General features: G+C 35.9%; 4 protein-coding genes across 8 annotated transcripts; 2 read left to right on the forward strand and 2 right to left on the reverse strand.

The window, feature by feature from the left end:
* Window positions 1-826: 826 nt before the first annotated feature.
* LOC18424746 (putative glucan endo-1,3-beta-glucosidase BG1) lies at window positions 827-3167 on the reverse strand. The gene is made up of 2 exons (XM_088873350.1): window positions 2177-3167; window positions 827-2003 (listed from the first exon to the last, which is right to left on the reverse strand). The coding sequence occupies exons 1-2, from the start codon at window positions 2412-2414 to the stop codon at window positions 1087-1089; spliced, it is 1155 nt and encodes a 384-aa protein (XP_088729476.1). The 5' UTR covers window positions 2415-3167; the 3' UTR covers window positions 827-1086.
* Window positions 3168-5815: 2648 nt separating this feature from the next.
* On the forward strand, window positions 5816-10101 carry LOC18437810 (Reticulon family protein). The gene is made up of 4 exons (XM_006848009.4): window positions 5816-6520; window positions 6616-6796; window positions 8847-9058; window positions 9442-10101. The coding sequence occupies exons 1-4, from the start codon at window positions 6454-6456 to the stop codon at window positions 9609-9611; spliced, it is 630 nt and encodes a 209-aa protein (XP_006848072.1). The 5' UTR covers window positions 5816-6453; the 3' UTR covers window positions 9612-10101.
* A 1063-nt stretch (window positions 10102-11164) lies between these two features.
* Window positions 11165-14844, forward strand: LOC18437809 (pentatricopeptide repeat-containing protein At4g02750). 5 transcript variants are annotated; one of them, XM_088873353.1, is made up of 4 exons: window positions 11165-13280; window positions 13397-13507; window positions 13643-13687; window positions 13876-14844. In XM_088873353.1, the coding sequence occupies exons 1-4, from the start codon at window positions 11267-11269 to the stop codon at window positions 13887-13889; spliced, it is 2184 nt and encodes a 727-aa protein (XP_088729479.1). In that variant the 5' UTR covers window positions 11165-11266; the 3' UTR covers window positions 13890-14844. The 5 variants fall into 5 exon arrangements, with proteins under 5 accessions (XP_088729479.1, XP_088729478.1, XP_088729480.1 ...); XM_088873352.1 differs by having other exon boundaries at window positions 11165-13507; XM_088873354.1 differs by lacking the exon at window positions 13643-13687.
* LOC18437808 (mitochondrial uncoupling protein 1) lies at window positions 14819-22686 on the reverse strand. The gene is made up of 9 exons (XM_011626408.3): window positions 22500-22686; window positions 21342-21560; window positions 19809-19887; window positions 19464-19597; window positions 19259-19357; window positions 19052-19156; window positions 17696-17770; window positions 16365-16451; window positions 14819-15155 (listed from the first exon to the last, which is right to left on the reverse strand). The coding sequence occupies exons 1-9, from the start codon at window positions 22578-22580 to the stop codon at window positions 15120-15122; spliced, it is 915 nt and encodes a 304-aa protein (XP_011624710.1). The 5' UTR covers window positions 22581-22686; the 3' UTR covers window positions 14819-15119.
* Between the last annotated feature and the right edge of the window lie 4471 nt (window positions 22687-27157).

Below are 27157 nucleotides of genomic sequence, written 5' to 3' on the forward strand. Positions count from 1 at the left end.
AGATGATGTTAAAATGGCCATTAGAATGAGCAGCGACCAGTCCTAGGGTTTCCAAAGCTTAATGTATCCTTTGTTTAGCAGAGTCGATATTCGTCATAAATTTTTTGTTATTTCCTATAGATAATATTCGGACATTTTAGCCGGGAAATCTTGGATCTAAACCCTTTTTCTTGCAAGAATTTTGCTCTAGGCTCTCAAAGTGGCCTCTTGCTACAAGTACCTGGAAAACAATCTTTTTATTTCGTCCTCTTCTCAATGGTGCAGTGTATTTGATTTTCATAAAGGATGAAGCTGCTATAAGGTCTAGGTTTTATGAAAACAAAATAAAGCTTCGCTTCAAATCTTCATCCGAAAAGCACTTTCAGCAATAGAAATCTCTACTGTGGTTTTAAAATCAATTTTGAACACCAACAATAAAATTTGAAACTAAAAAAGTGTTACAAATCTTACCAACACTTATTTTTAGAGCAAGTTAGAGCTTGAAATTCTAATTTTTTTTACAACTATAATGTTCAGGCTGAGACGATGGATGTAAAGGTTTTCCAATGCTTGAATTGCAATTTTTGATGAGTGGTGAGGTGAGGGGTTTAGTTGTTTTGATGGGGTTGCAGCCCTATCAAACCATTTTCCTTTCATAAATTGACTCTCTCTCAATGGTTTTGGAAGCTCACAAAATGAAATCTCTCTCTCTTTCAGTGGTTTTGTTTGGAAGCTGAGAAAATCAAATCTCTTTTAGAAGTACCAACAAATTATAGTGAGTGTGATGGTAGAATAGAAGGGCTGTAATGAAATTAGGTACTTGATGAGAGAAAAACTGAATCAGGAGTTACAAAATGACCAAAATACTCTATTTCCGAAAGTTTCAGAATCACGAACGAACAAAGGAAAAATCACAAAAATACCCCTGCTCGACTTTGAGTGTTTGTTGTATACCGGTGGGTATACAGGATGGAAATTTTTGTTCAAATGACCAAAAAAATGCCCCCAAGATCCCATCCCCTGCACCACGAGTTGGGGTGCAGCCAAAAGTCCGAAATGCCCCTCCGTGTTCTTACCTCATAGTGATAATGGTAACGCCTCACGCTACTAACCGTTCAAAACCACCACCGCCACCGCCACCGCCACCACCAAGAGGAGGCCGACGATGGAAAAAGACCAAAATGCCCCTCGGCGAAGCCGACAGGCACCGCTAGCAAAGAAGTCCAAGTCGTACTTCATGGTCATGTTCGGGTACAGCCACCCCCAATGGCTCACCATCTCCGGCCCCGGCCTCATGTTCTCGTCGAAGAGAGAGAAAATGTAGGCCTCCTCCACCTTCACCTTCCTCCTCCCTTTCTCTCTCATGCTCCTCAGGAGCCCTTTGTTATAAAACCCGGCATTCCTCAGGCTCGCCTCCGCTTTGGCATCACTATTTGCCCCTTGTGTAGGCCACCCGGTCTCAGCCACGGCAATCGGGATCGAATCCTGTCCTGCCTTCACCATTGCGCACCCAAATGCATCCACCATAGCATCAAAGAGATTGCGGTATCGAATGCCAGTTATCGGGTCGCTCCTATAGCTGAAGGGCTCCTCGCGGAAGAGGGCGAAGCCCAGAGGAATGGTGGGGTCGTCGAGGTAGAGAGAGAAAGGGTAGAGGTTGACGAAGAGGGGGGCACCATTCAGAGAGAGAAAGTCGAGGAGGGGCTGGATTTCGGAGATGGATTTGTGGAACTTGGCGGAGGAGGGGGGGAAGGGGGAGGATATGTGAGAGAAGGAGAGGGTGGTTGAGACTTTGATGTGTGTGAGAGAGGTGTGGGAGAGAGCTGCCTGGAGGTTGTAAAGGGCCGGGAGGAGGAAAGGGGCGAGGTCGGAGGAGAGGGGGTCGGCGCCAAGAGAGAGAGAGTGGATGGGGGTTCGTGGGAGGAAAGGGAGGAGGTGCGCGGAGACGAAGGAGAGAGCAGCTGATCGGTTGGAGGCGAAGTGGGGGATGAAGGAGTTGGGGATGGCCAGGTGCAGAGAGATGCCTGCGCAACACAAGGATGTTAGAGAGAGAAAGAGAGTCTGAGAGTGAGAGAGAGCGAGCATTTTTCCCCAAAAAAATTCAAATACACGAAAGAGAGCGAGAGAGAGCATTTTTCCTCAAAAGAAATTCAAATCCAGGAGAGAGAGAGAGAGAGAGAGAGAGAGAGAGAATTACTTGTGTAAGAGAAGGCTCTCAAAGCCTCGGGGTCTGGAGCCTGGATTCGAACCCTGGTCACCCCCAATGAACCCAGAGCCGTGGCCACTGAGCCTGGGCTTGGAAGATTATTGCCTTTGCGCCCATAATTCACTCCCACTCTCGAGCCCTTGACCATGGCTCCTAAACATGGCAAAAAAGACAGAAAAATGAAGAGAAAGATGAAGAAGATGGAGTGGTTCTTGGTTCTTAGGGCCATCGGTGATCTTTTCTTTAGTGGGTTTTCTTAATCTTGATGTGGTTTCTGTTGGATGAAGAGTTTGGGAGGAGGGTTAGAGAGAGAAAGTTATTTGACTGTGTTTTTGTTTAGAGAGAGAGTGGGTTCGGAGCTCAGATAATGGTTTCCTACTGGTTTCCAAGGTTTAGAGAGAGATTGGAATTGGAGTTGGAGCTGGGATTGGGGCAATATGGTTTAGAGAGAGTGCTTTTTCGAATTGGAAGTCGGGTTTAGAGAGAGAGAGAGAGTACTTTTAGAATAACGTTTGTTGCAGGTTCAAAAGATGTTACTGGTTTTCTTGGACATGAGGCTGATCTTGTGTTCTTGTAGATGTGGGCTCTCTGATTTGCAGGTGCCAGATGAAAATTGCATGAGCTTAGAGAGAGAGAGAGAGAGAGAGAGGGTAGAGACCTAAGATTCTGAGAATGATTTGTTAGGATCTGCAGGAAGAGGGAGAGTAACAGTTTTAGAGTGAGAATGAGAAAATTCTTGATGGCTCTAGAGAGAGAGCGCATCTTGCTTTCTTTCAGTATTTTCTCTATGGTTTATCTCTAATTATGGAACATTACAGAGAGAGAGAGAGAGGGAGAGATTTTCTTGCTTTCTTTGTGAATTTCTTTGTGGTTTGTGAATGAGTTCAGAGAAGGAGACAGTTGTTGGTTTCTTGTTGATGGAGGTTTAGAGGGAGAGAGAGAGGGAGTTGGCGGGAAATGGTTGGCCGCTCGGTTAAAGGTTTAGTTTTCTTCTAAAATCCAAGTTTCGATGAACTTCACTCCAAACTTCAAATTGTTTCATGCGGGTATGCTATGCGGTCCCAGGCTACAAAACGGTAACTGGATGTCTAAATATTTTTTTAATAAAATTATTATTTTTAATTTTTAAATTTATTTACTTATTTATTTATATTCATGATTTTATATCTTTAAAAATTACGTCCAAAAATCCAGGTTAAAAAAGCGACTCGGACTCGTGTCATTTCCGAAACCTATTATTTTTCCCCCCCTCTTTACTCTCTTTAGCGACAGCGGAGTCATGTAACCATACTTTTTTGGGAAAATTATGCATAATCGCACTGTGACATATTTCTTAAGTAGTAGTGTGGTTTGTACAAGGCTGAGGCCTAAACAATCAAAAGAAAGCTCATTCCAAACCTGTTATTTCAGTATTGGAAGTCTTTATGATGGCCTGAAAATTTATTTTTATCTCTAATTAAAATTTCAAAAATAATGTATATCAAGCAAATCTATAAACACTTGATAATATTAAAAATTGGCGTTCCAAAAAATGCATTAGAAGATATATAATTGGAAAATTATCATAAATATATCTTAAATTTTACGTAATTAGAAAAAAAAAAATCCAAACTTAAATAAAGCTCGTCCATACTTTTTTTTTTTTTTTTTAATTTAAGGTTTTTTTTTTTTACAAATATAGCTTTCACAGTAATCGTATTACCATAAAGTACCCTGATGACTAAAGCTTATATTTTAATAGATTATATCTAAAAAACATTACGATACTTTAAGTACCGTTATTCATAAGACATCTTATACAGCAGTTAAAATGCTATGAAAAGCCGTCCACTTGGTGCCTAGGCGCCCAAGACACCTCTGGCCGCACACCTAGACCTTGAAACCCCATTCTAAGTGGCGGCACCTAGGACAACACCCTGGAACATGGGCCTTCTATTTTATTTTTATAAATGCCCAAAAATGCAAATAGGGTAATTTTCACCCCAAAAAGTTTTATATAGGTTAGGAGCTATGAGAATCAAAAAGTATTTTTTGTGGTTTGAAAAAATTCCAAAACTTTTCTTTTTTCATTGGAATTATTTTTTGTTGAAGACTCCAAGAGTTGGGAGTCCATTGTTACATAATATTGAGAATTGAAGACTATTATTGATACATACGTTATTAGACTTTTAAAATTCTGTATGATTTGAATTTTAAAATTTGAAAAAATTTATTCCCAACATGCCATATCTCATATGTTCGTAAATTGAAAAATTATATTACAATATTTTTAAATACAATAAATTACAAAATGACACAAATGTGTATATATATATATATATATATATATATATATATATATATATATATATATATATATATATATATATATATATAATATAGAAATTGAGTGGTTGTAATTATTCCGTTAATCCAATTCAAACTTTGAAAAAAAAATTTCGAACTTTATGACACATTTAAACTATCAAGCTTTACCTCGAATGATTGCAAGCAATTGTGACGACCTCATACAAAAAAGAAAAAAGGTGTCGTTGTATGCAATTCCATGTATACATATCTAAAGAATTGGTAGTGCAGGGCACGTACGATTCTAGCCCCAAGCTCGCCGCCTACCCTTTTTTTTAAAACCTTGGTTAATTGAAGGCACCATTCTTCCGAATCCAATCCCCTGCCTGCCGTGCTACAACACACGAATTTTTAGAGAGATGAAAGAGAGAGACAATTGGCGGGTAACGAGAGATAACTAGGTAGGTGAGGATAAGGGACGGAAGTTTTTAGGGACAAATATTTATGATTGTCATAAGGAGTTTTTAATTATTTTTAGCCAACAGATGTCAAATTAGATAGTTTGAAAATTGTGGTATATGACGAAATTTGAGAAATTAAACTGGAAAAATTGAGCATGGTAGTACCATTTAAGAACAGTTAGGGGTACTAAAAATGGTGTGGTTTGCTCTAAACAATCAAAAGTAGAGCACACCTTCAAATAGTGTCGAGAAATATAGTTTAAATTTTGAAAATCATTGTGATAGCCTTAAAATATATTTTTGTCTCTAATGATAAAATTTAAAGCTTAAAAAATAGTGTACATCAAGTAGATTTAAGAAAACTTGAAAATCGTGAAAATTGACAGTCAAAAAATGCAGTACAAGATATACTATTTTCTAAAATTTAAATCTTTTTTTTTTTTCTCATGGCTATGCATTTTGATGTCGAGATGATCAATTTGAAGATATTTGAGCATCAAAACCACCTCTTCTAGTGAAATTTTTTAGGCTGGCTCTAATTTGATTGTTTAGAGCCTCAGCCCTGTATAAATTTTTTTCATTAAAAATACGATTCAAGTGATAATTCAATGATTTAAAAGTGGGTCCATGATCTAGATCAAACACCTTAAAAGTTGGTCCAGATCGGTAAACCGGGGGACTGGATCATCATTTTACTATAGTGAAGAAACGATAAATTGATGAAAACAATGAGCCTACTAAAAACCAATCTAGGTGAATCGATGGTCCAAATCACCATTTTACTATAAAGAATTGTCGGATTACTATACGGAGGAACTGGATGCCTTCTAGCTTCGATCATTTTTTTTATATATATACAGAACTAGAATGAGGATCGATTTTCAGATCGGATCGAGTGATTATGTACGGACCCACCTTTTTTTATATATCACTAATTGATATCTCAACTTTTTAGTGGAAGTTGGGTCTTTCCAGTCATTTTGAAAACAGAAAACCTCTTTCTAGCCATCTCTAATCTCCTTCCGCTCCCTCACCTCACTGTCCTTTCGATTTTACTCTCCATACCCACACAATTACTCTCTCTCCCTCTGTACAAATTTTGCATTTTCTTTGTAAAAGTGGATTCTAAGGCTTCTGTCTCCTGCTAATTCGTTTGTGTCCTTCGCCCAACTTACATCATCACCCACCTTTTTTTCTCTCTCCTCATCTTTCCTTGGACCTCTTCTCTCTCTTCTCGCACCTACCCACATTTTCTTCTCTCTCTCACACGCACCCACATTCTCTCTCTCTCTCTATCCAACTTTTTTCGAACTTTATACTCTCTCTCTCTGTGGAAAGGGCCCAGCAAGGAAAAGTAAAAAGGATGGGATTTTCCCTACTTTTAGGCTGTATCAGCCATTCCCTCATCACCCTTTCCCTTTACGAAAGCTCTATCTTCCTTCATTTCATCAAAAACCCGAGATTTTCAGGTTTTTCGATTACTTCCCCTTCATATTGCCTCTACCCAACATCAAAATCAGTATGGGTTCTTCCGTTCGATTGTTTAACAGGCAGAGAACTGTTCATGAGATCCTTGGAGGAGGAATTGGTACACAAAACTCTCTCTCTCTCTCTCTCTCGAACTTTCTCTCTGTAAATTTATGGGATTTGGATTTTGGGGTTTATGGGTTTGGGTTTATACAGTTGCAGATGTGATGCTATGGAGAAGAAAGAATTTGACAATTGGGATTCTCTTTGTTACTGCTGCTGCTTGGATTGTTTTTGAGAGATCAGGCTATACCCTGCTTTCTTTGATTTCTAGAGTTCTTCTTTCATTACTTGCAATTCTCTTTGTGTGGGCAAAAGCTGCATCAGTTCTTAACAGGTGCGCTATTCATTCATGGATCCATTCGCCCACCCTTTGAATCTCTCTCTCTCTTTCTATTGAATTAGATTTTACTGTATCAGTTTCAGACCACATATTCTCTTTGACTAGGGGAAGAATTTTAGTGGGGAGCACTTCCTATTTTTGTTTGATTGCATTTGAATCAGTTAAGAGTACAATTTTGATATTTGTTGTGTGAATTGTTTGATCAAAGTTTTTATGGTATTCATGTGTTCAGTTTTTAGGGACATTGATGCTTAGAATCTCATTGTCTCACTTTTCCATTCAATATGAGAATTGCTTACTTCAATGGCTCAAATCTTAGAATTGGGGTTCGAAATTGTGCATCAGATTTTTTTATAGCATCACCCATTAGGACATGTTCATCTCATTTACATTACATTGCTTGATTTCTGTTATCTATAAACATCTCAATTGTTAGCTTCTTATGGCTAACCAATCTAAGAGAAAGGGGTTTTATTTGCAGTTATTAGAATTCAATCTGATTTCAATATTTCTTGTAATTTCAAACCTTTGGGACTCTGTAATTTTATCTTGGATATTTTTTTTTTAAGTGATTTCCTTCAGAAAAAGAAAGAGGAATACCTTACTTCTTCTCAAAGATAATCACTTCAAAGGCAGACCTTTTCTTTTATTTTGTTGACAAAGAAGAGATTGATGTGCTTCATTCCATTTGGACTCTGAACCTTCTCATTGGCATATGAATTGTAGCTTTAAGTTTTTGTGTTTAATAAACCATGTTTTGTTATGAATGGAATCTATGCTTTCATATTGTGGCGACATCATGTTGGCACACTTTTCTATTTCAATAAATCTAGCAATTACATTTTGAGATATTAATTGTTGATCACAATATATGGAAAAAGATCGTTATTAAGATCTGATATGACCTACTTGTTCTTAATAATTTTGGGTTAATGGCTATAATACATCTGTATAGTCACACAAATTTGGTTCCTATCGTACATATAAATCCAATATGAACATATACAGACGGGATGGGATAACTCAACCAGATAAAAACTCAAATTTTTCATTAAATCAGTCCAGTTTCCATTCAAAAACCACAAAAATAAGCAATGGAACTAAAACAAGGAACTTAATCAAACCAAATTGAATGGCTGAATGGCTTCAAATTGGAAGAATTCAGCTATTGAATCGGTGGTTGAATTAATCTGTTATTGAATTGCAAAGAGTAAGCCCTTCACCTTCTTGTTTCAAGTTTCAAACTTCAGCTTGATCTTCCAAGTGCTGCCAGCTGCTACACCAGGTGCAAAGAACCGAAAGCCCTTCTTTTCAGTTCCTCCGAGATACAAGGCTTTATTTGGCACTATCATTCTATGTATACATGGGATGTGTATGTTTTTATGTGCAGCTTTAAGTAAATAAGCAATTTGTGATCTCATGATTCTACATTTCCTCGGGCGTGGATGTTATGATTATATTTTGATAAACAACCAAATCTATTATAAAATACAAATTAATAACCAAAAGGAAGTATTAAAATACGAATTGCATCTCATTGACTTCTTGGTCCTCTTGTCTCAAACCCGGGCTTCTATTCTTATATATTGTAAAAGCCTTGTTAACTAGTGCCCCTTATATAAATTTAATTATCAAACAATGACACGACAATATTATTAAAGCCCTTATATAACGCAACGAGATTCTATTATGTTTTTCTGAACAAGATTAAATTATGTTTCTCCCTCCATATCCTCTATTTTACCTTTTTTCAAGCATAGAGATTCTTCTGCTAATATATCAAGAAGTTGAAAAAAGTTCCTATTCTCTTGTCAACTTTGCACACGGTTCCATTATATTTCGATCCAAAATGATTGATTCTTGTTTCATTGAGATAATAGGGGATGCTTGGTATGTGTTTTTTTCGGTGAATCAGTGGGGATGACAGGCCCCTACCCTTTTTATTAAAAGTAATAAAAGATCTTACATGTGCAGTCATTTTATGGTTGGTATGTTTGGCACGGCGAAACTACATTCTATCTCTAAAATATGTCGGGTTTTTCAGGCCACCTCCACCTTTGCCAGATTTGCAACTCTCAGAAGAACTAGTGGAGGAGTCTGCTGCTTTCATACGTTCACAGACAAATTATTTTCTCAAGGTTTCACAGGATATTGCCCTTGGAAAGGACTCGAAGCTCTTTTTCAAGATCGCTGCTTATCTATGGCTAATCTCAGTCATAGGGAGCTGGACTGATTTCCTCACTCTAGGATACACAAGTAAGTCCAAGCTTCCACAAAAATTCTATCATTATAATTATCAGTATTAGTATTAGTAGTTGTAGGAAGAGGAACAGCAGCAGCATTAGTAGGATATGACATTGACATACGATCGTCAGCAGTAGTATATGATTGACATATGATTAGCAATAGTGTCGATTAATGGTACAATGGTTTCAAAGATTTGCCATTTTGTTGCCTGAGCAACGGAAAGTAGAAAACGGGGCCACAATCTAGGTTTGCTTCTTATCTAAAACATTGAATGGATGGGCCCATTAAAATTAATCATGCTGATTATGATTATTATTGCAATTATAATTATCATTGTTTCATTATTATTATTGATATTTATTCCATGTCCCATAACCCTTTACGCACCACAGGCCTCGTCTTGGTTCTCACTGTCCCAGCATTGTACGAAAAGTATGAAGATCACATTGATACATATGCAGAGAAAGCCTACACAGAGTTGTTGAAACTCTATGTAAAACTAGATGAAGAGTGCTTCAGCAAGATCAGGAAATGGATTCAGGCAAAGAGGAAATCAGAATAATATCCTATATTTTTGTGATTTCACAAAAAAACGAGATTGGTTGGTTTCATGATGCAGAATCTTGATTGTATTTTTTGGGTGGTTTCTTTTTCATGTTTTGCGGAAGAATTTGGAGTTTTGATTGTTTTTGAGTGATTGATTTCGGGTGTATGCACCTCTGTTTATTTCCTCTTTTCTTTTTCTTTTTACTCGTGGGTAGTTGGAGAAATGTAGTTTGCGCGTTACTAATTTAGAGAGAGCTTGTAAAGTTTGTTTTTTTATTATTAGAGAGGTTGTGAAGTTCTGTTATTGTTTTGTGGAGGGGTGCATTCTTTTTTAGTGATGAATGCCCTGTGATTTCTTAGGGTTCTCTGGGTGTTGGTGATGTATTGTGTATGAAATTATTTGGAAGATACATATGATTAAACGGCTGTGAACCTCTTTTGTTGTATTTTGGATTACATAACCAATAAAAGAGGAAGAAGAGAGAGAGAGATGCTCTTCCTTTGCAGAGTTTGTCCATGCCATATTTCATTTTAATGTGACAATTCATACCTTATGCCTTGCCCCGCTTTCTCCATCATAACCCTCCTTCCTCTCTCTCTCTTAACCCTCTTTCCTTGTTTATCTTTGTATAATGTGGCATCTCTCTAATGTGATATCTCTCTCTCTTCATCCGTCATAACCCTCTTTCCTTGTTTATCGTTTTAGAATGTGGCCAGCAATGCTCTCTCTCTGTATCTCTTGTTTATCTTTGTAGAATGTAGCAAGCAATTCTCCCTTTCTAGGCATGGTAGGACAAGATGATACTCATTAATTTAAGGGTGTGGTTGTCGAGACCCAAAACCCTAAACGATCAAAGTAGGACGCACCTTCAAAATTTTCATCAGAAGAGGTTGTTTCGATGTTCAAAACTCTCATATTATTCATCTCAACATCAAGATACATGGGCATGAGAAAGAAATGGATTGTAAATCTTGGAAATAGTCCATCTTGTAATGCATTTTCGGACCAATAATTTTCAAGATTTTCTAGTGTTTATAGATTTGTTCGATCTATATTATTTTTGAAGCTTTGAATGTTATTGGCATAGATCTCTAGAAAAATCAAGTTCCACACTCATGTGATACTTTTTTTAGAGATCTATGCCAAATTTGATACTTTTTTTAGAGATCTGTGTCAAATTTAATAGTGATCATTTGCACACATGGGTGTGGGAAGATCTTATAGGATCATTACACTTTTATAATTAGAGATGAAAATAAATTTCTAAGCCAACACAAAGATTTCCAGTATTGAAAAGGCATCTTTCGATATTAAACACTCGAAAGTCCTAAAAATTTGCAGTTCAAAAATACATTACAAGATGCACTATTTTCAAAGCTTGAAATCCATTTTCTCATGTCTGTGCATCTTGAGGTTAATATGATCGATTTGGTGATTTTTGGGCATAAAAACAACTCTTTTAATGAAATTTTTGAGATGCACCGTAATTTGATTGTTTAGGACCTCGGCCTTATACAAACTTTTCCATTCATTCATTTAAACGGTGACCAGTTCCCGCCACCTCTTATCTTCCCAACGGCTCTTTTTCAAATTTTTAAAATTCTCTCTCAAACGCACACACAAATCCAAAAAGGACCCAAATGAACTTGTGAGCGTCTCTCTCTCTCTTCATGTCACTCAGCGTCGATCCTCCAGTCTTCCCTCCAAAACCCACTCTCCCCTTTCTCTCTCATGGCCCACCTATGACGAGGATACATCTCTACAAAAGAGCTATCCATCTCTCACCATGGCATCACCACCCATCGCTCACAGAGAAACTCCACCACTTATCCATCAAAGGCCATTTAAACGAAGCCATTAACCTGCTTCACCAAACCACCATTAATGGCTCTAAGGTAAGCTCTGAATCCTACCTTTCTCTCATAAGAGCATGCACAAGACTCAAAGCTTTCACCCATGGTTGTGAAATTCATAAACACATCATCAATAACATGATAGAACCAAACATAGTTTTACAAAACAATCTCACAATCTTTTATTCAAAGGGTGGGAATCTCGAGGAAGCTCGCAAAATGTTCGATAAAATGAGGGAAAGGAACATATTTTCTTGGACCACCATGATTGGAGCTTATTGTAATAGTGGGAATTCAGAAGAAGCTTATCATTTATTTATCGAAATGGTTTCGACAGGGCTTAGAGCTGATAACTTCCTTTACCCATCTGTGTTTAAGGCCTGTGGAGCCATGAGAGCTTTAGAGCAGGGAAAGAGGGTGCACTCTGATTATATAAAGAGTGGGTTCTTATGGGACCCGGTTATACATAATTCAGTTATAGATATGTATGCAAAGTGCGGAAGCATCGTCGATGCACGATTAGTATACAATGAGATGATAGAAAGAGACACTTTCACATGGACCACCATGATTACTAGCTATGTTCAAAGTGGTAATTGCACTGCGGCACTTGATATTTTTAGAGAGATGCTAGAGAGAGAAACAAAACAAAACTCGGCTGCTATGGCAAGCATTTTGCCGGTTTTTGCAGATATGGGTTTTCTTGAGCAAGGAAAGCAGGTTCATGGCCTGATAATAGCAAGTGGTTTTGGGTTTGACAAATTTGTAGGAAGCTCTCTTATCGATATGTATTCCAAATGTGGGAGCATTGAGTGTGCCAGATATATATTTGATAGAATTATAGAGAGAGATATTGTCTCTTGGACTGCTATGATCCAGGGTTACTCTCAAAAAGGCCTCTGTCATGAGTCCCTAAGATTATTTCTTCAAATGGTTGAAAATGGAATGAACCCCAACTGGGTATCCTGGCAATGCATAGTTACACAGTTTTTAGAGAGAGGATCTGTTCAATCTGTGTTAAAACTGATTGAGCATTTAGAACTTGCAAGCATAAGACCAGATTCCTCATGTATATCAGTTCTATTGCCTGTTTTTGCTCATGTAACAGAGAGAGAACAGGTAAAGCTCATCCATGGCTATTTGAAAAGAAATGGGTATATTTATGATAGCTATGTAGGCTCTGCCATTATTGATATTTATTCAGGATTCAACGATTTAGAGGCTGCAAGAGAAGTCTTTGATGCCATCTCTGTAAAGTATACAAGCTCATGGTGTTCAATGATAGCTTGCTATTCTAAAAATGGTTATTCAGATCAAGCTTTGGAGCTGTTTAGCAAAATGATATGGTCGAACCAGACTCCAGACCAGTCAACGATGGAATCTATAGTCTCAGTGGTTTCAAATATTGACTCTTTAGAGTATGGAAAGCAGATCCATGGTGTCTTAGTGAGAACTAGTATTGAGATGAACAAATTCTTAGAGAGTACTCTGATTAACATGTATGGAAACTGTGGAGAAGTCAATTTTGCTTTTAAACTTTTCGATTCCATGGCTTCGAAAGATATTGTATCTTGGAATGCAATAATTGGGGCACTAGCAAAGAATGGATTTATGGAAGAGGCAGCGAAAACCTTTGATAAAATGGGGGAGAATGGCCTTAAACCAAATATAGTTACGTGGACCACTTTGATTTCAGGCTATGTGCACAATGGGTACTGGAATGAAGCTTTGAAGCTCTTTCGAGAACTTCTAAAGGAGGATCTACGACCTAATTTTGTCACCATATCCAGTGTACTTCCTGCTTGTTCAGAATTGGCTGCTTTATTCCATGGTAAATCCATTCATGCCCATATAATTAGAAACATATTCGGGTATTCATATACATTTATAGCCAATGCTCTTATGGACATGTACATAAAATGTGGACTGATGAAGTATGGGGAACAGATTTTTGCAAGAATCTTGAAGAAGGATGTGGTCTCATGGAACACAATGATCCATGGATATGCCATCCATGGAAGAGGCAAGGATGCTTTGGATTGCTTTCACGAAATGCAGGTAAACATAGCAAAACTTTCCTCCATTTTATGGCGTCTTTCATATTTGATGAAGAGTAGTATTTTGTGACCCATCCACACAATTATAGAAAAGTCATGGTCCTAATGCTATCACTGTCCAATCCATTGATGGAAGGTGATGGGGAAAGAGTGAGACCCGCAACAAGACATGACCCAAGAGGTAGGTCCACTATCTCTTGATTACCATCCATCCTTTGATTGGATGGTAATGGGCACTAGTACTACAGTTTTTCTATAGTCAAGCACCAGTGTACTTGCCTGAATCTCTCTCTCTCTCTCTCTCTCTCTCTCTCTCTCTCTCACATCTTTCAAGTCTTTAGTTTATTGATCAAAACAAATAAATTGCAGGTGCAAGGGATTGAACCCGACGGTGTAACCTTCATTGCTGTTCTTTCAGCCTGTACCCACACAGGTTTGGTCGAAGAAGGATGGAGATATTTCAATCAAATGAGCCTAGACTACGGAATCATGCCTACTGGTAAGCACTATGCATGTATGGTTGATCTTTTAGGACGAGCTGGTCTTTTTGATGAGGTTGAGGGTATCATAGCTCAGATGCCTTTAGAACCAACAGCAAGCCTTTGGGGAGCTCTACTTGCTTCTTGTATGAACCATGGCAATGTGGAGATGGCAGAATATGCTGCTAAAAACCTTATAGAATTGCAGCCACAGAACCCTGGGAACTATGTGCTCCTATCGAATATATATGCATCAGCAGGTCGATGGAAAGACGTGAATACGGTTAGAGAGAGCATGGCCAATAGAGAGATAAAGAAATGGCCGGGATGCAGTTGGGTTGAGATAAAGAATGAGGTTCATGCTTTCACTTCATCAGGAAGGGAGCACCCTGATATTGAAAAGATAATTGGAATGTTGAAAACCTTTACTGCTTGTATGGAGGTCGAAGGGTATGTAGCTGAGAGACTTTCTCTCTTACATGATGTTGAGGATGAAGAGTAGGGAAATGCTTTGAAATGGCATACGAGAAGCATTTCTCTCACATGATTTTCAGGATGAACAGTAGGTGAATGTTTGCAAGGATAATGGCATATGAACTGTAAAAATTTCATGTGATGATTTGGCCATAAAATCACAGCATGGCAAAATTCATTTGAGAGCCTTTTACTTGTATCATTCATCCAATTATTCTTTGGGCTGGAAATTGGGCTGTTTCAATCGATGTTACAATCAATAAATAAAATGGTAAGCCTAGTATGAGAGCATGTTGAGACAATAAAATTTTTTAGTATTATAAATGTAAACAGAAAGGAAATTATTTGCAAGTTTTAAATGAAATAAGAAAGAGTAGCTTTATTTGAAGGGGTGAATTTTGCAGTAACTGAGACTCTGTATGTTAAAGCAGGTACAAAAGTGTATCGCATGACATTTTGAATCAATTGGTCTTCACAAAATTTCAGTCCAGTCAGACTCCAAGTGTTCATCAATGGAGATTAATGACAAAAGCATGAACATTAACTCGTATGGTAATAAATAAATTATTCATCTGCCGCTGAGCTCCACTTTCAGAGGAAATGGCTGTCCAAACCAAGAATATCTAGCCAGCAATTTATTCCCCAAAATTCGAGAATTCATCAACTTGGGACCTCTCTTAGGAAGAATTTCTTTGTCTGTTGCAAAAAGAAAAAATGGTAAATATAGCAGTAAAGGATCAGATAATAGAGACTCTCTCTCTCTCTCTCTCTCTCTCTCTCTCTCTCTCACACACACACACACACAGTGAAAGATTAGATAATATGATTCTCTCTCTGTTGCCTACACCTTACACAATGAGTGTGAACCAGAGCAAGTGTGAAAACCATATGGGCAAAAGACAAGGAAAACCAAAAAAAGAAGTGCCAAGCCTAAACATTGAAATACACGATATTCTATACATCAGAATTTATGATATTAAGAATATTTTGGTCACTAATTTTTAAACAGTAAAGCTGGGGTCATGATTTTTACATTTCAAGTGTCTCCCAATATTTTTGTTTTCTCTCTTTCATCTTTGGTATTATACAGATTCGTTTTTCAATAATTGCATTATAAATGTAATTAAACATTCATATATTCATTCAAGCATGTTTATGTCAGATACATCTTCATATATTATCACATGCTCATGTGCACATATGTGCCTCAGAGCATGCTCATGTGCATGCCTTAGTGCTTGCATGTGCCTGTGAGAGACTACATGTGTGTTGTGGGTATTGTTTATTGGTGGAGTTGAATTTCCGAGTTCCAACCAAATTTTATTCTTGGAAAACAAAAGAAAGAAAAAGGAAAAAAGGCGACAAATGAAACATGCACTCATAGAAAGATATTCTTGTAAGCACAGTTTCTGACTTATCCAGAGGAAATAAGTATACATTTTTAACCTGAAGCCTAGAAGTTGAATAAAGAGCACCAAACTACTACGCTACGAGGGCAACTCCCTCACAGAGAAGTACTCTCATGAAGGATTATGTTGCATTTTCAAGTTGACTATGGTGGTTTTAGTCTTTAATAGAAAAAACCTGGATTTCCTTCGGCTAGAAAAGAAGGAAATAACACACATCAGTTCAAATAAAGGGAAAGTATACCATGACCCAATGGAATAGGGAAAACAAAGTCCGCTGGGTCATAGTTGTCCCTTGAATTGGACTGTGATGGAAAAGAGAATGAGACCTCGCACTGCGGTCAAATCTCCTTCAGGCAGTCCCAATAACTATCACTATCCATTACTTCATTGGATGGAGATCACCTAATGAACTATGGTTTTATCATAGTATATCAGAAAATAGAAGACTTCCCTGGCATACAAAAGTGCATCGAGAGGTATTCAGCAGATCTTTTACCTGCTCCAGTGTTAGAAACATTATCACATTCCACGTCCCAAGTCGCGCAAAGTTGGGAATAAATCCCTTGTAGAAAGCAAAAATTCCCTGAAAGAATCGATAATTAGTTTTAATCTTATCGACGTTCATACAGCCAAAAAAAGAAGAACTATTTTCCAAGTCGTTAATGTAAGTTAACAGAAATAATTACCACGATTTGCCTTTTTTTGAGTAATTATTAATACAATTCACCTCCATATATAGTGAAAGTGAAGCACATATCTAAATTGTAGAGAAACATTACAAATTTCCAGATCATCATCTTTACTTTCCATCCAATATAGCAGCAGCAGTATAATCATTCATTTAAAAGAATGCACAAGGAGATTGATTTGAGAATCATCACACTTTCTTTTTATGCATTTTTTTTATAATTTTGAATATCTGGATGCAAGTGGAATAGTAAGTGTGACTTTCAACTGTTAGTTTTCCCTTATTCTTTTGAGTAATTCTTTTAAGGGTTTCTGGATTTTGAGAAGCCTCAAGTGGAAAACCTATCTCCATTCCTATTCACATTTCTGTCGAAGGCATTCAACATCATGATGGACTCATGAGCCAGTTACACGAAGAACCAATTGAGGTTTTTAAGACAATATTACCTTTCCTTACAAATAGCCCCATTAAGCACCTTTTCTTAAGTAATTTACTCTATTAATCACTTTATGCCATCTGATTTGAACATGAATCCACAACAAATGGACATTGAAAGAAATTACTAAATGGGTGGATTATTGTGAGAGAAGTGCTGTAGCACTAGGGTATTGAATTTAGATCTCAAACAATATTGGACAGTTGGACTTCTTAATCAGTCTCTGATGCTGAAGCTGGACCAAACAAAACAAATCATTGACCAAACTCGTTACTATGAGAAACAGATCACCCAGATGATATTTCTTATTCCTGCTTTAGATTGACTTAAAATAGGTAAAAATAACTAATCATGATCAAATGCTTTAAGTATTTATATGCCTTTGTTACAACTGTAGTTTTTTACTAATCATGCTCAAATGCTTTAAGTATTTATATGCCGTTGTTACAACTGTAGTTCTTTACTAATCATGCTCAAATGCTTTAAGTATTTATATGCCGTTGTTACAACTGTAGTATTTTATTCATGAGAATATTCATTTGCTTCTTTTGGGTTTAAGAAAATTCATTTATTTAAAGTTTTAAACCATGAGTAACATCATGCAAGAAGAGAAAATAATTCAAAGATGTAAAAACTTGTAAGAGAAAAACCATTACTTTGAAATTGAATATTCTAGAGAAAGATACAAAAGGAAAGGACATACATCATTTCTCAATGTCTTAATGAAACAATCCAATGTGCTCTTGTAAGTTGAGTCTCCCATCATTCTTGACTTAACCTGCAATTGACCATTTAAATCATTGTTAAACTTCTTGTAATCTTGTTGATGGCTGAATATCTCAAAATTGTTAAAAAGGCCCAACATGATAGTTTTAGTAGGTAGAAACTGATGCTTGCATATTCAGATGGAAATACCTCACACTCCAACAAATATTTAAGCAGAAACGAAAATAAAACATGCATAGTGCTATTTCAAAGTAAAAATAAGAAAGGAAGAAAATTTTGAACTATAACTAATGTTTTTTATGGTTAATTTGAAATACAATAAATATTGATCAAATAAAAGTTATAAAAATTAAAATATAATACCTGGAATGTTTTTAAAAAAAATTACTAAAAAAATGACATATAGTTAGTGCAGATCAAAGAAATGTCTAGAAACCAAAATGAGGCCAACATTCATATGAATTTTTTGTAACTTCAGCTTGCTGTACACTTGCTCATTCTATCTTTAATAAAAAGCTTCATTACATTGTCATGTATGGGTGGGGAATGGAAGGGCATAAATTAGAAGTGTGAATGATTCAGTTGAACCGATTGCATGGGATAGAGACCAAGGGAGAAACTAAAGCAGAAGATACAATCTCAGAGAACAAATACGGTCCAAAAGATTTTTGGTTTTTCTATTTTTGATAGATTATAGAGAGAGAGAGAGAGAGAGAGAGAGAGAGAAGAGAGAGATAGAGAGAGAGAGAGAGAGAGAGAGAGACAGACAGACAGAAGACACACGGAGAGATTCTTTGTTCTAATTTTCATAGCCCCAATCTAATACAGAAAACGCTATCATGCTGAGAACATAGTTTGCACGTAGGATTGACAACATCTTTCAGGAAAAGGTTTCTCACAGAAATCATATTTATGTTCAAATTAATATGACTCTAATGAACAAGGACAGATTTTAAGTAAGCAAAATATATTGGACACAGAAATTCATTGAAATAGCAAGAATGCATAGGACAATGGTGAAGAACCACTATATGTGTATTCAGAGACAGATAGATAGGGGATGTATGTAGGTAGGGATGGATGGATGTTATAGATTGATAAGAAGGTATACTTGACTACTTGACTATGTTTACTCTGATAGTTTCTTTTCTCTTCTTGTATTTTAGGGCCCTTCCATGAGGAGAATTGGGTAGTTAGCATCATTGAAGGACTAGTAAATCTATGATATGAAAAGCTTTTTACCATTCGTCAGCCACTAAAATGCCTATACTCTAAAAAATAAAACATAATACATTGAACATAAAAAGAAAAGGATAAGAAACGGTAACATTACCACATCCACAGGTGAACCTATACAAACTGCAAAGAAACCAGCACCAAGGCCAGCCAGGAGATGAGTAAAAACATTATCTGAAAACCCTGGAATCTTCAAAAGTGTCTGCAATTACAAAAGTAGACCAAGATAATTTAGATGAATTACAGGTATAGTACCCAACTTAGAACATAGGAAATGATAAAAATGGAAGCTGATAAAAGTCACCTCTTTCACTTGATCATAGCTGGCTAGTTCAGCAGCATTTATTATAGCATTCCGTGCAATATTTGGCCCCAGCCCAGTCCATAGAGCCCCCAGTCCTTCCTAAATGGATTGTGAACGAAGATAAACTTTGAGAATATGTTTGTGTGTGTGTATTCATATACATATACATGTACATACATACATTTAGAGATTTTAGAACCCTAACCTGTCTTATAATGGTCGAATAAGCATTCAAAGCTCCAGAGTAACGCCTTGGTACTCCAGGTGGTAGCTTTCCTTCAGCTTGAAGTCGAACTTTCACAAGATCAGTGGGATTGGCCACAGTTATCGCTAAAGCACCTGCATGAGGACATCAAATGAGTAGCGCAGACCATAGTTTTGACATGCTGCACAATAGAACCTTAACTTTCATGTTATTTAGAAAGAAACAGAGATATCACAATGTTCGAACCAGAAAAAAGGAACCATTAAGCATCTTAGTAATAAAGTTGCTAGAGCATTAAAAAGAAACTAGTTGACCTCAATCCTTGGAATGACAAATGAATCTAACCTGTTGTAAGTGCAGCTAGTATTTTCTTAGTCAAAGGAACATCTCCAACAAAATCGCTCCCAACATAGAAGTTCTTAACCTGCTCAGAAGGTCATCATAAAACGAACAGCGCCATTAAATTTTATACAAATGAATATAAGAGACCTCAAAACAGTTGTATATTCAGTCTTCAAGTTTTTAGTTCATTCTAACCTCTAGACCAGTGCAAGAAAAATTGAGAACGGTTAACCAGACATGGGCGGGAAGCGGTTCAACAGGCCTAAGCAGTAAACCGGCCGGTTCAACCATTCTAACCAGGCAAGTCCCGGGCGGTCTAAAAAGTGTTAAAAAAAAAATAAATAATACAAATAAAAGCTAATAAAATATGAAAAGTATATTTAAAGAATCATTAAAAAAAGCACATCCAAATGAAGTTGAAAATTAATGAAAAAAAATGAATTTTAAATAATCGATTTGAGCCCAAGGTTATTTTTAAAATTTTCTCAAAAAATGGGAAAATGAAAAAATAAATATTAATGACCAAAACAATTTCCAATTTTTTCCATAATGATGAAAAACATTAAAAAATACATTACAAACAAAATCTCTTATTTTTTGGGATTTTACATAATTTTTTTTAAAAAAAATTAAAAACACTAGGCCAAAACAATTTCCAATTTTTGCCATAATGATGAAAAACATTTAAAAAAACATTACAAAAAAAATCCCTTATTTTTGGGGATTTTACATAATTGTTTTTAAAAACACCCTGCCGGTCACCTACACCGGCCGAAACCTTCTAACCCACCGGTTACTAGTTAGAAAGGCCGATTTTTCCAACAATGTTCTAGACCTCAAGATTATTCTGGAGGACAATTCAGAGTTAAGGCAAGAGTCTTGTTGATCAGATTAAGATATTTGAAAGAAGTCACTGAAAGAAAAGGTTATATAACCATATAATCCATCCAATTAGGTGCAAAAAAAATTGACTGCAAAGACACAAAGAAAGTAGCATGAATCAGGACAGCCAGCTTCAGCCAGTCCAGGCCAATCGGAAAAAGGAAACCCCTTGTATATATGAAGGCCTCAAGAATTAGTTATATCATCATCTTATCTCCATATACTTTTTTCCTAAAGGCCAAAATGCTCAAGCTGAAATCCATTTAGGCAAAATCAATGAAACCCAATACCTCAAGTACGCGATGACTATCATGCTTAAACAAACTTAGGGAGAGAAAGAAGCAAAGACGGCCATTCTGAATAAAATCAAGGAGTACCTGATACCTTAAATGAGCACACGATAAGTACAACGCAGAAGTGTGATCTTAGGAAGAGAAACATGCAAGACACGCTGACGATGAAATCCACTTTGGCGCAATATCTCACAAATAAGTAAATGATAACTACCATGCAGAGATCTCTCTTCATACAAAGAAAGCTCAGGCTGAAATCCATTTCAACAAAATACATGGGCACGGAATACTTCTAAGAACACAATAACTACCAGGCACAAGTACTCTAAGAAATAGAAACAATAAGAGAAAACATACTCACCGGCTCATATAACCCAATTCTAAGACCTCCAAATAGGCATTGTCGATGAAGCCCTGGTACAATACCTTTCCAAAGAGCCGTTAAACCCTCTTCCCTGGCAATGGTAGTCACTGTACCAAGCATGCCTCTGTATTTGGGTGCAGCCACTCCATCCCCTGCCACCGCTTTCTTCTGCAACTGAAGCCTAACTTTTGCTGTGTCTAAAGGGATGGTGCATATCTTCACAAATATAAAAATATTTTAAAAATTTGTTAGCAATTTGGTTATCGATAGAAATCATAATAATAATCACATTTCCCCGACATTTTGCTAGTATCTATTCAGGAAGCTAATACACATGTCCTGATCCTCCCAAATACTACAAATTTTATTAAAAATAAAATTAAAAAAAAAAATGAGTAAACCCCAAAATAGAGGGGAAAAAAGGGGGTACCACTAATTGATACGATGCCCAGTCTGTATTCCTTTTCTTTTTCATAAATATGATGCTCAATGTCTCTCTCTTTTCTTTTCTTTTTTTAGGAAGGTTAACTTAATATGATGCCCAGTTTATGCAAAACGATAATGGATTAAGATATAATTTTCAAAACCCAGACACACACATTCCCAAAAAAGTCGCAAAATAACTTGGAGAGAAAGGGGGAATAAACCAGGAGCCAGGAGGTGTGGGGAGGGGGGGCAGTGGGGAGAGACAGATAAAAAATTTCAGCAATTCAGCTAGGAAACAGAGAAAGGAAGCAACTTGAGCAAATGAAAACATTTTACACAGTAAACAAAACACCCAAAAACACAAGGGAGATGGAGAGAGAGAGTCACAAAATGACATGCGCAGTACAGAGGCAATTAAACCCATGAGTTAAACCAGTCCAAGTACACAAACATGGAGATCACAGCACAAATACCCAGAAATTCATAGGTATATTTCTCAAGAAATTAGAGAACCGGAGAAGGAAAAGGGAAAAAAATTCTGACTCAAATAACAGCAACAAATTAACTGAGCCAGCATACACAGATCAGACACATTTCTCAGCTATAAGAACAACCAATTTTTCTAAATGTTGAAAAATCGCCAAAAACAAAGGAAAAAATCTATATAGAGAGAGTAGTTTACTAGTGTTGGTACAGGCAAAAGAAAAACAAAGAGAGTGAGAGAATCACCTCAGCAACGCAAGCGGCGAAAGCACTACTAGCAAATCTCCCGGCAAAAGAGATCTCAGTCTTGGGACCATCGTGCGCCATTGAAGAAATGCTCTCCCTCTCTCTCTACCGAATTGAGCAAGAAACCAGAGAGAAGCAGTATAGGCTTTCTCTCCAGTCTCCCACTGATTGATACTTTTCCTTCCTCTTTTCCTAATGCCTTACTTTATGACTTAATATCGTTGAAACCAGTACAGAGAGAGGGAGTGACCTCTAGAGAAAAGGAGAGACCAAATGAATGCAACAACGGGTCGGGTCGGGTCGAGTCCAGTACGGACTCAACAAATATTATGGGATTGAGAGCTGGACCCGACCGGACTATTAAATAATCAAATTAGAGCCCACCTTAAAATTTTTACTAGAAGAGGTTGTTTTGATGCTCAAGTTTCCTCAAATTAATTATCTCTACGTCAAGATGCATGGACATGAGAAAAATAAATAAATTTTAGACCATCAAATTTCAAGTGATGGAAACAGTGCATCTTGTAACACATTTTTAGATCGTCAATTTTTAAGATTTTCAAGTTTCCATAGATCAGACTATTTTTTAAGCTTTAAATTTTATAATTCAAGATGAAAATATATTTTAATACTATCATAAAGATTTACAATATTGAAATTATATTTTTTGGTACTATTTGGAGGTAGGCTCTAATTTAATTGTTTAGAGCCTCCTCACTATACAAACCGCACCCTTTATATTTCTCATTTTAGGGGTGGCAGTGGACCCGGACCCTATAGCCATACCCGACGTGGGTCTAGGTATGGGCCCAAATTGGACTTGACAAGTCGGGTCTGGGTCCAAGTATTGGACCTTAACACTATTTGGGTCCGGATTGGGCCTAATTTATAAAAAATAATCAAATATAGATATATGCATAGGCAAATCGGGTCCGGGTTCACAACCACCCCAAAAAATGAGAAATATAAAAGAGCGACATTTCAATAGTAAATAATAAAGAGAAATATATATAGAGACCTTAAATGATAAATAATAGAGAGAAAAAAAAATAGAAGAGAGAGAGATAAATGATAAATATTAGAGACAGAGACAAAGACAATGACAACAATTGAAGACGTTCGCAAAATCGAACAAGAACGTTTAACCGGATATGGGTTTAACCTGCTTAATCGGTAAACCGGCCGAATCAACCATTCTAACCGGGCAAGTCCTAGGCAGTCAAAAAAGTGTTGAAGAAATAAAAAAGATACAAAAAACATACTAAAATATGAAAAATATATGAAGAACGATTAAAGCAAAATACATTTAAATGAAGTTGAAAATTAATGAAAAAAAATAGATTTTAAAGACTCAAATTTTGAATTAAAGTGAGTAATAATGACAAAATAATAATAATAATCTTTATCACAATGTAAAGAATATTAAAAAAATACATTACAAACCAAATTCCTTATTTTTAGAAATTTATATATATATATATATATATATATATATATATATATATATATATATTATTTTTAAATACTGGTCAATCACTAAAACCGAAACCAACCACCTGTTGGTTCCAATCTAACCGAGCGGTTAACGGTTAGATCATCCGGTTTTTCTAACAATGCATCTAAATGATGAATGATGAATAATAGAGAGAAACAGAGGCAATAGAGGAGAAGACAAACTTAATATAACTGGCAATGTCCACGTGTTCCGCATGTAATTTAAATCCAATCTACATCAACAATAACAATTAATAATAACAATTCAGAGATTTCCATATGCAAACTTACATTTATTAGGTAAACAAATACAAGAAGGCACAATCATTGATCCATTTAGATTTAGGACCAATTCGTTGGTTGAAAGATAATGAATTTGTGTTCTTGTTCCGCCAAAAAAGGATGAATTGGAGATTCTCAACTCTTTCTCTTTCGGCTCAATCAAAGAAAACCCTAATCTTCTTGCATAAAATAAAGTTTGCATCCAATCTACATCATCTAACTCTCTAGTATTGTCTTTAAATCTGTATATATGACTGTCATTAAGAGAAATATATGAGATAAGAGAGGTCTCATTAAGAGAAAGGGTGTGGTTTGCATAAGGTTGCAACCTTAATCAATCAAATTAAAGGTGCATCTTCACATTTTATCATAAATATATTTTGGTATAAAAAATTCTTAGGATGGCTTTAGGTTATATTTTCATCTCTAATTACAAAATTTTAAACTCTAAAAATGGTTCAAATCAAGTAGATCTACAATTACATGAAAATCTTGAAAATGAGCTGTCCAAATAATATGTTGCAAGATACATTATTTTTAGGACTCGAAATCTTTTTTTTTCTTTTCACATTTATGCATCTCAATATCAAGATGATACCTCTCTTATTTCTCTTAGGAGATAGAGAGAGGTCCTAAATGATGAAGAGAAAGAACATTATTATTTGGACTCTGAAGCCATTATTTATTGTTTTCCTCTGTATTCTTAGTATCACATTCTTTATTTATGCATGTTGCATTGGCATCTTAGCATCTTATAGAGAGAGAGAGACACCTTTTAGAAAGGAAGCCTGAAGAGAGAGATTGAGAGGTGATCTCTTTAGAGAGAGAAGTTTAAGAGAGAAAATATTTTAGTAAGAGTAAGTAGAGTAGTTTAAGAGAGAGAACAATCCCTCTAGTGAGGGTGATCTCTTTTGAGAGAGAGAAAATCATTTAGTTTAGAGTAGTTTAAGAGAGAGAACAATCCGTCCTATTGAGGGCCAGAGAGACTGTGAGAAGCTATCCCTTTAGAGAGAGAGAGAAGTTTAGGAGAGAATATTTTAGTTAGAGAAAGCATAGAAATCTAAGAGAGAAGAAATCGGATAAATGATGGAGAAAGCCCCTCTTGCTTGAGGGAACTGGTTGGGCACACACTCCACTATTCTTTGTCAACATGCAATCAACTGGTCTGATTCTGTTTTCAACGAGGGTAGAACTGTTATTTTTTTATTCTTCATTTATAGTATATGGATGTGCTTTGTATAAGGCTGAGGGTCTGCTGATTCAAAATAAGGTGCACCAATAAATAGTGCCAAAATATGTTTGAACAATGATCTAATACAATAGTTGTATCATAGTATAATGCAATTGTTCATATATATATATATATATGTGTGTGTGTGTGTGTGTGCGCGCATGCGCGCTTTGTATAAGTCTGAGGGTCTAACCGTTTAAAATAAAGTGCGCCATCAAATAGTGTCAAAATATGTTTTAGTATTAGAAATCTTTATAATGACTTGAAATATATGGAAAAGTATTCAATGAGACCATGTATCTTTAGTATAAGGTGGTCCCAATTAATTTTGACCATTAGATGTGAAATTAGGTCGCTGCATTTATTGCATTGACTAAGCTCAAAGTTCAAAGTTCAAAAAAAATAATTCTCGAACTTTGTAACATACCCAAGCTATATCAGATTTTACATCGGATAGTTGTAAGCAATTGTGACCTCCTTGTACCAAAGGTAAACGATCTCATTACATACAATCCCAAAATTTATTTCCATCTCTAATTATAGAATTTAAATATTAAAAAATAATATAGATCAAGCAAATTTATGAGCACTTGAAAATATTAAAAATTTGAAAGCCTAGATAATACATTACAATATGTACTATTTCTATGGTTCAAAATCTATTTGTTCTCATGTCCATGCACCTTGAGGTTGAGATGATCGAATTAAGAGTTTTTTAGATCAAAACAACCTCTTCTAGTGAATTTTTTAGGCGAGCCTTAATTTGATTGTTTAGGATCTCACCCTTATATAAACTTTTTTCTTGGTGTATAGTTTGGTGGGAAAATTATTGGTGAGTTGACCAACTCATGCATCTATTTTTAGTTTTCAGGGATTTAGGACTCCAAATACATCCTAGAGAAAATTACATAAATATTTTTTTTAATTTAAGTTACAAATGTTACGATAATACCTATTTTCTCCATTTTTTAATGTTTTTGGAAAATACCCTAATTTCGGACTTTGATAGTGGAAGTATTCAAAGTGACCTACCTTTAAAAAAAAATCTTTTTTATTTTTTAAATCCAAAGTAGTTTGTGTATTACAAACCTTGAATTTTGAATATCTGAACTTATTTCTGTTTGAACTTACTTGTATTATCTTTCAACAAAGTTTGAAAGTTTAAAATCCAAGGTTGTTGAGTCCTCATAAAATTTCGGATTTTGAAACCCTGAAGTTTTTTAACCTAGATGGTTCTCTTATTATTTTGAAAAGGGAATGTATACTAAAAGACCTCGTTTATTTTTTACACAAGAAAGTCCTATTTATTCCTAGCCAAGATTTTAAACTTTAGCCATGATTTGAAACCATGACACTAAGAAGGAAATACAAAGTTCGAGAAAAATCTTCTTTAGCATTGTGCAAATCAATGACACACACTTAGCCGTTTGATTTGATTTTACATGAGTGTGACCTTTTTACATCGAAAGTAAATAGTATCATCTTATACTTTCTCTTTTGAAAAAAGAAAATTGTTTCATGCCAGCTAGACCGCATGACAAAAAAGTGTAAAGCATCCATCTTAAATATGGATGCAAATAGGTTTTCTATCTAAAAACAATAGAAATTAACAGTCCAAATGTTTTTTTACTAGAACTACTATTTTTAGTTT

This window comes from Amborella trichopoda, chromosome 8 (genome assembly GCF_054954075.1).
Source record: "Amborella trichopoda isolate Santa Cruz 75 chromosome 8, AtrichopodaSantaCruz75HAP2 v2.0, whole genome shotgun sequence".
Lineage (NCBI taxonomy): Eukaryota > Viridiplantae > Streptophyta > Magnoliopsida > Amborellales > Amborellaceae > Amborella > Amborella trichopoda.

Bases quoted from the DNA above. Each gene is read 5' to 3' on its own strand.
- LOC18437809 (XM_011626517.3), top strand. From the start codon at position 11,267: ATGTCACTCAGCGTCGATCCTCCAGTCTTCCCTCCAAAACCCACTCTC. The intron at 13,508-13,875 runs GTAAACATAGCA...AATAAATTGCAG, and splicing joins ATTGCTTTCACGAAATGCAG to GTGCAAGGGATTGAACCCGA.
- LOC18424746 (XM_088873350.1), bottom strand. From the start codon at position 2,414: ATGGCCCTAAGAACCAAGAACCACTCCATCTTCTTCATCTTTCTCTTC. The intron at 2,004-2,176 runs GTAATTCTCTCT...TGTGTTGCGCAG, and splicing joins GAGAGCCTTCTCTTACACAA to GCATCTCTCTGCACCTGGCC.
- LOC18437808 (XM_011626408.3), bottom strand. From the start codon at position 22,580: ATGGCGCACGATGGTCCCAAGACTGAGATCTCTTTTGCCGGGAGATTT. The intron at 19,358-19,463 runs GTTAGGGTTCTA...CAATCCATTTAG, and splicing joins ATTCGACCATTATAAGACAG to GAAGGACTGGGGGCTCTATG. The intron at 16,452-17,695 runs GTATGTCCTTTC...CGATTCTTTCAG, and splicing joins TTAAGACATTGAGAAATGAT to GGAATTTTTGCTTTCTACAA.
- LOC18437810 (XM_006848009.4), top strand. From the start codon at position 6,454: ATGGGTTCTTCCGTTCGATTGTTTAACAGGCAGAGAACTGTTCATGAG. The intron at 6,521-6,615 runs GTACACAAAACT...GGGTTTATACAG, and splicing joins GATCCTTGGAGGAGGAATTG to TTGCAGATGTGATGCTATGG. The intron at 9,059-9,441 runs GTAAGTCCAAGC...TACGCACCACAG, and splicing joins CCTCACTCTAGGATACACAA to GCCTCGTCTTGGTTCTCACT.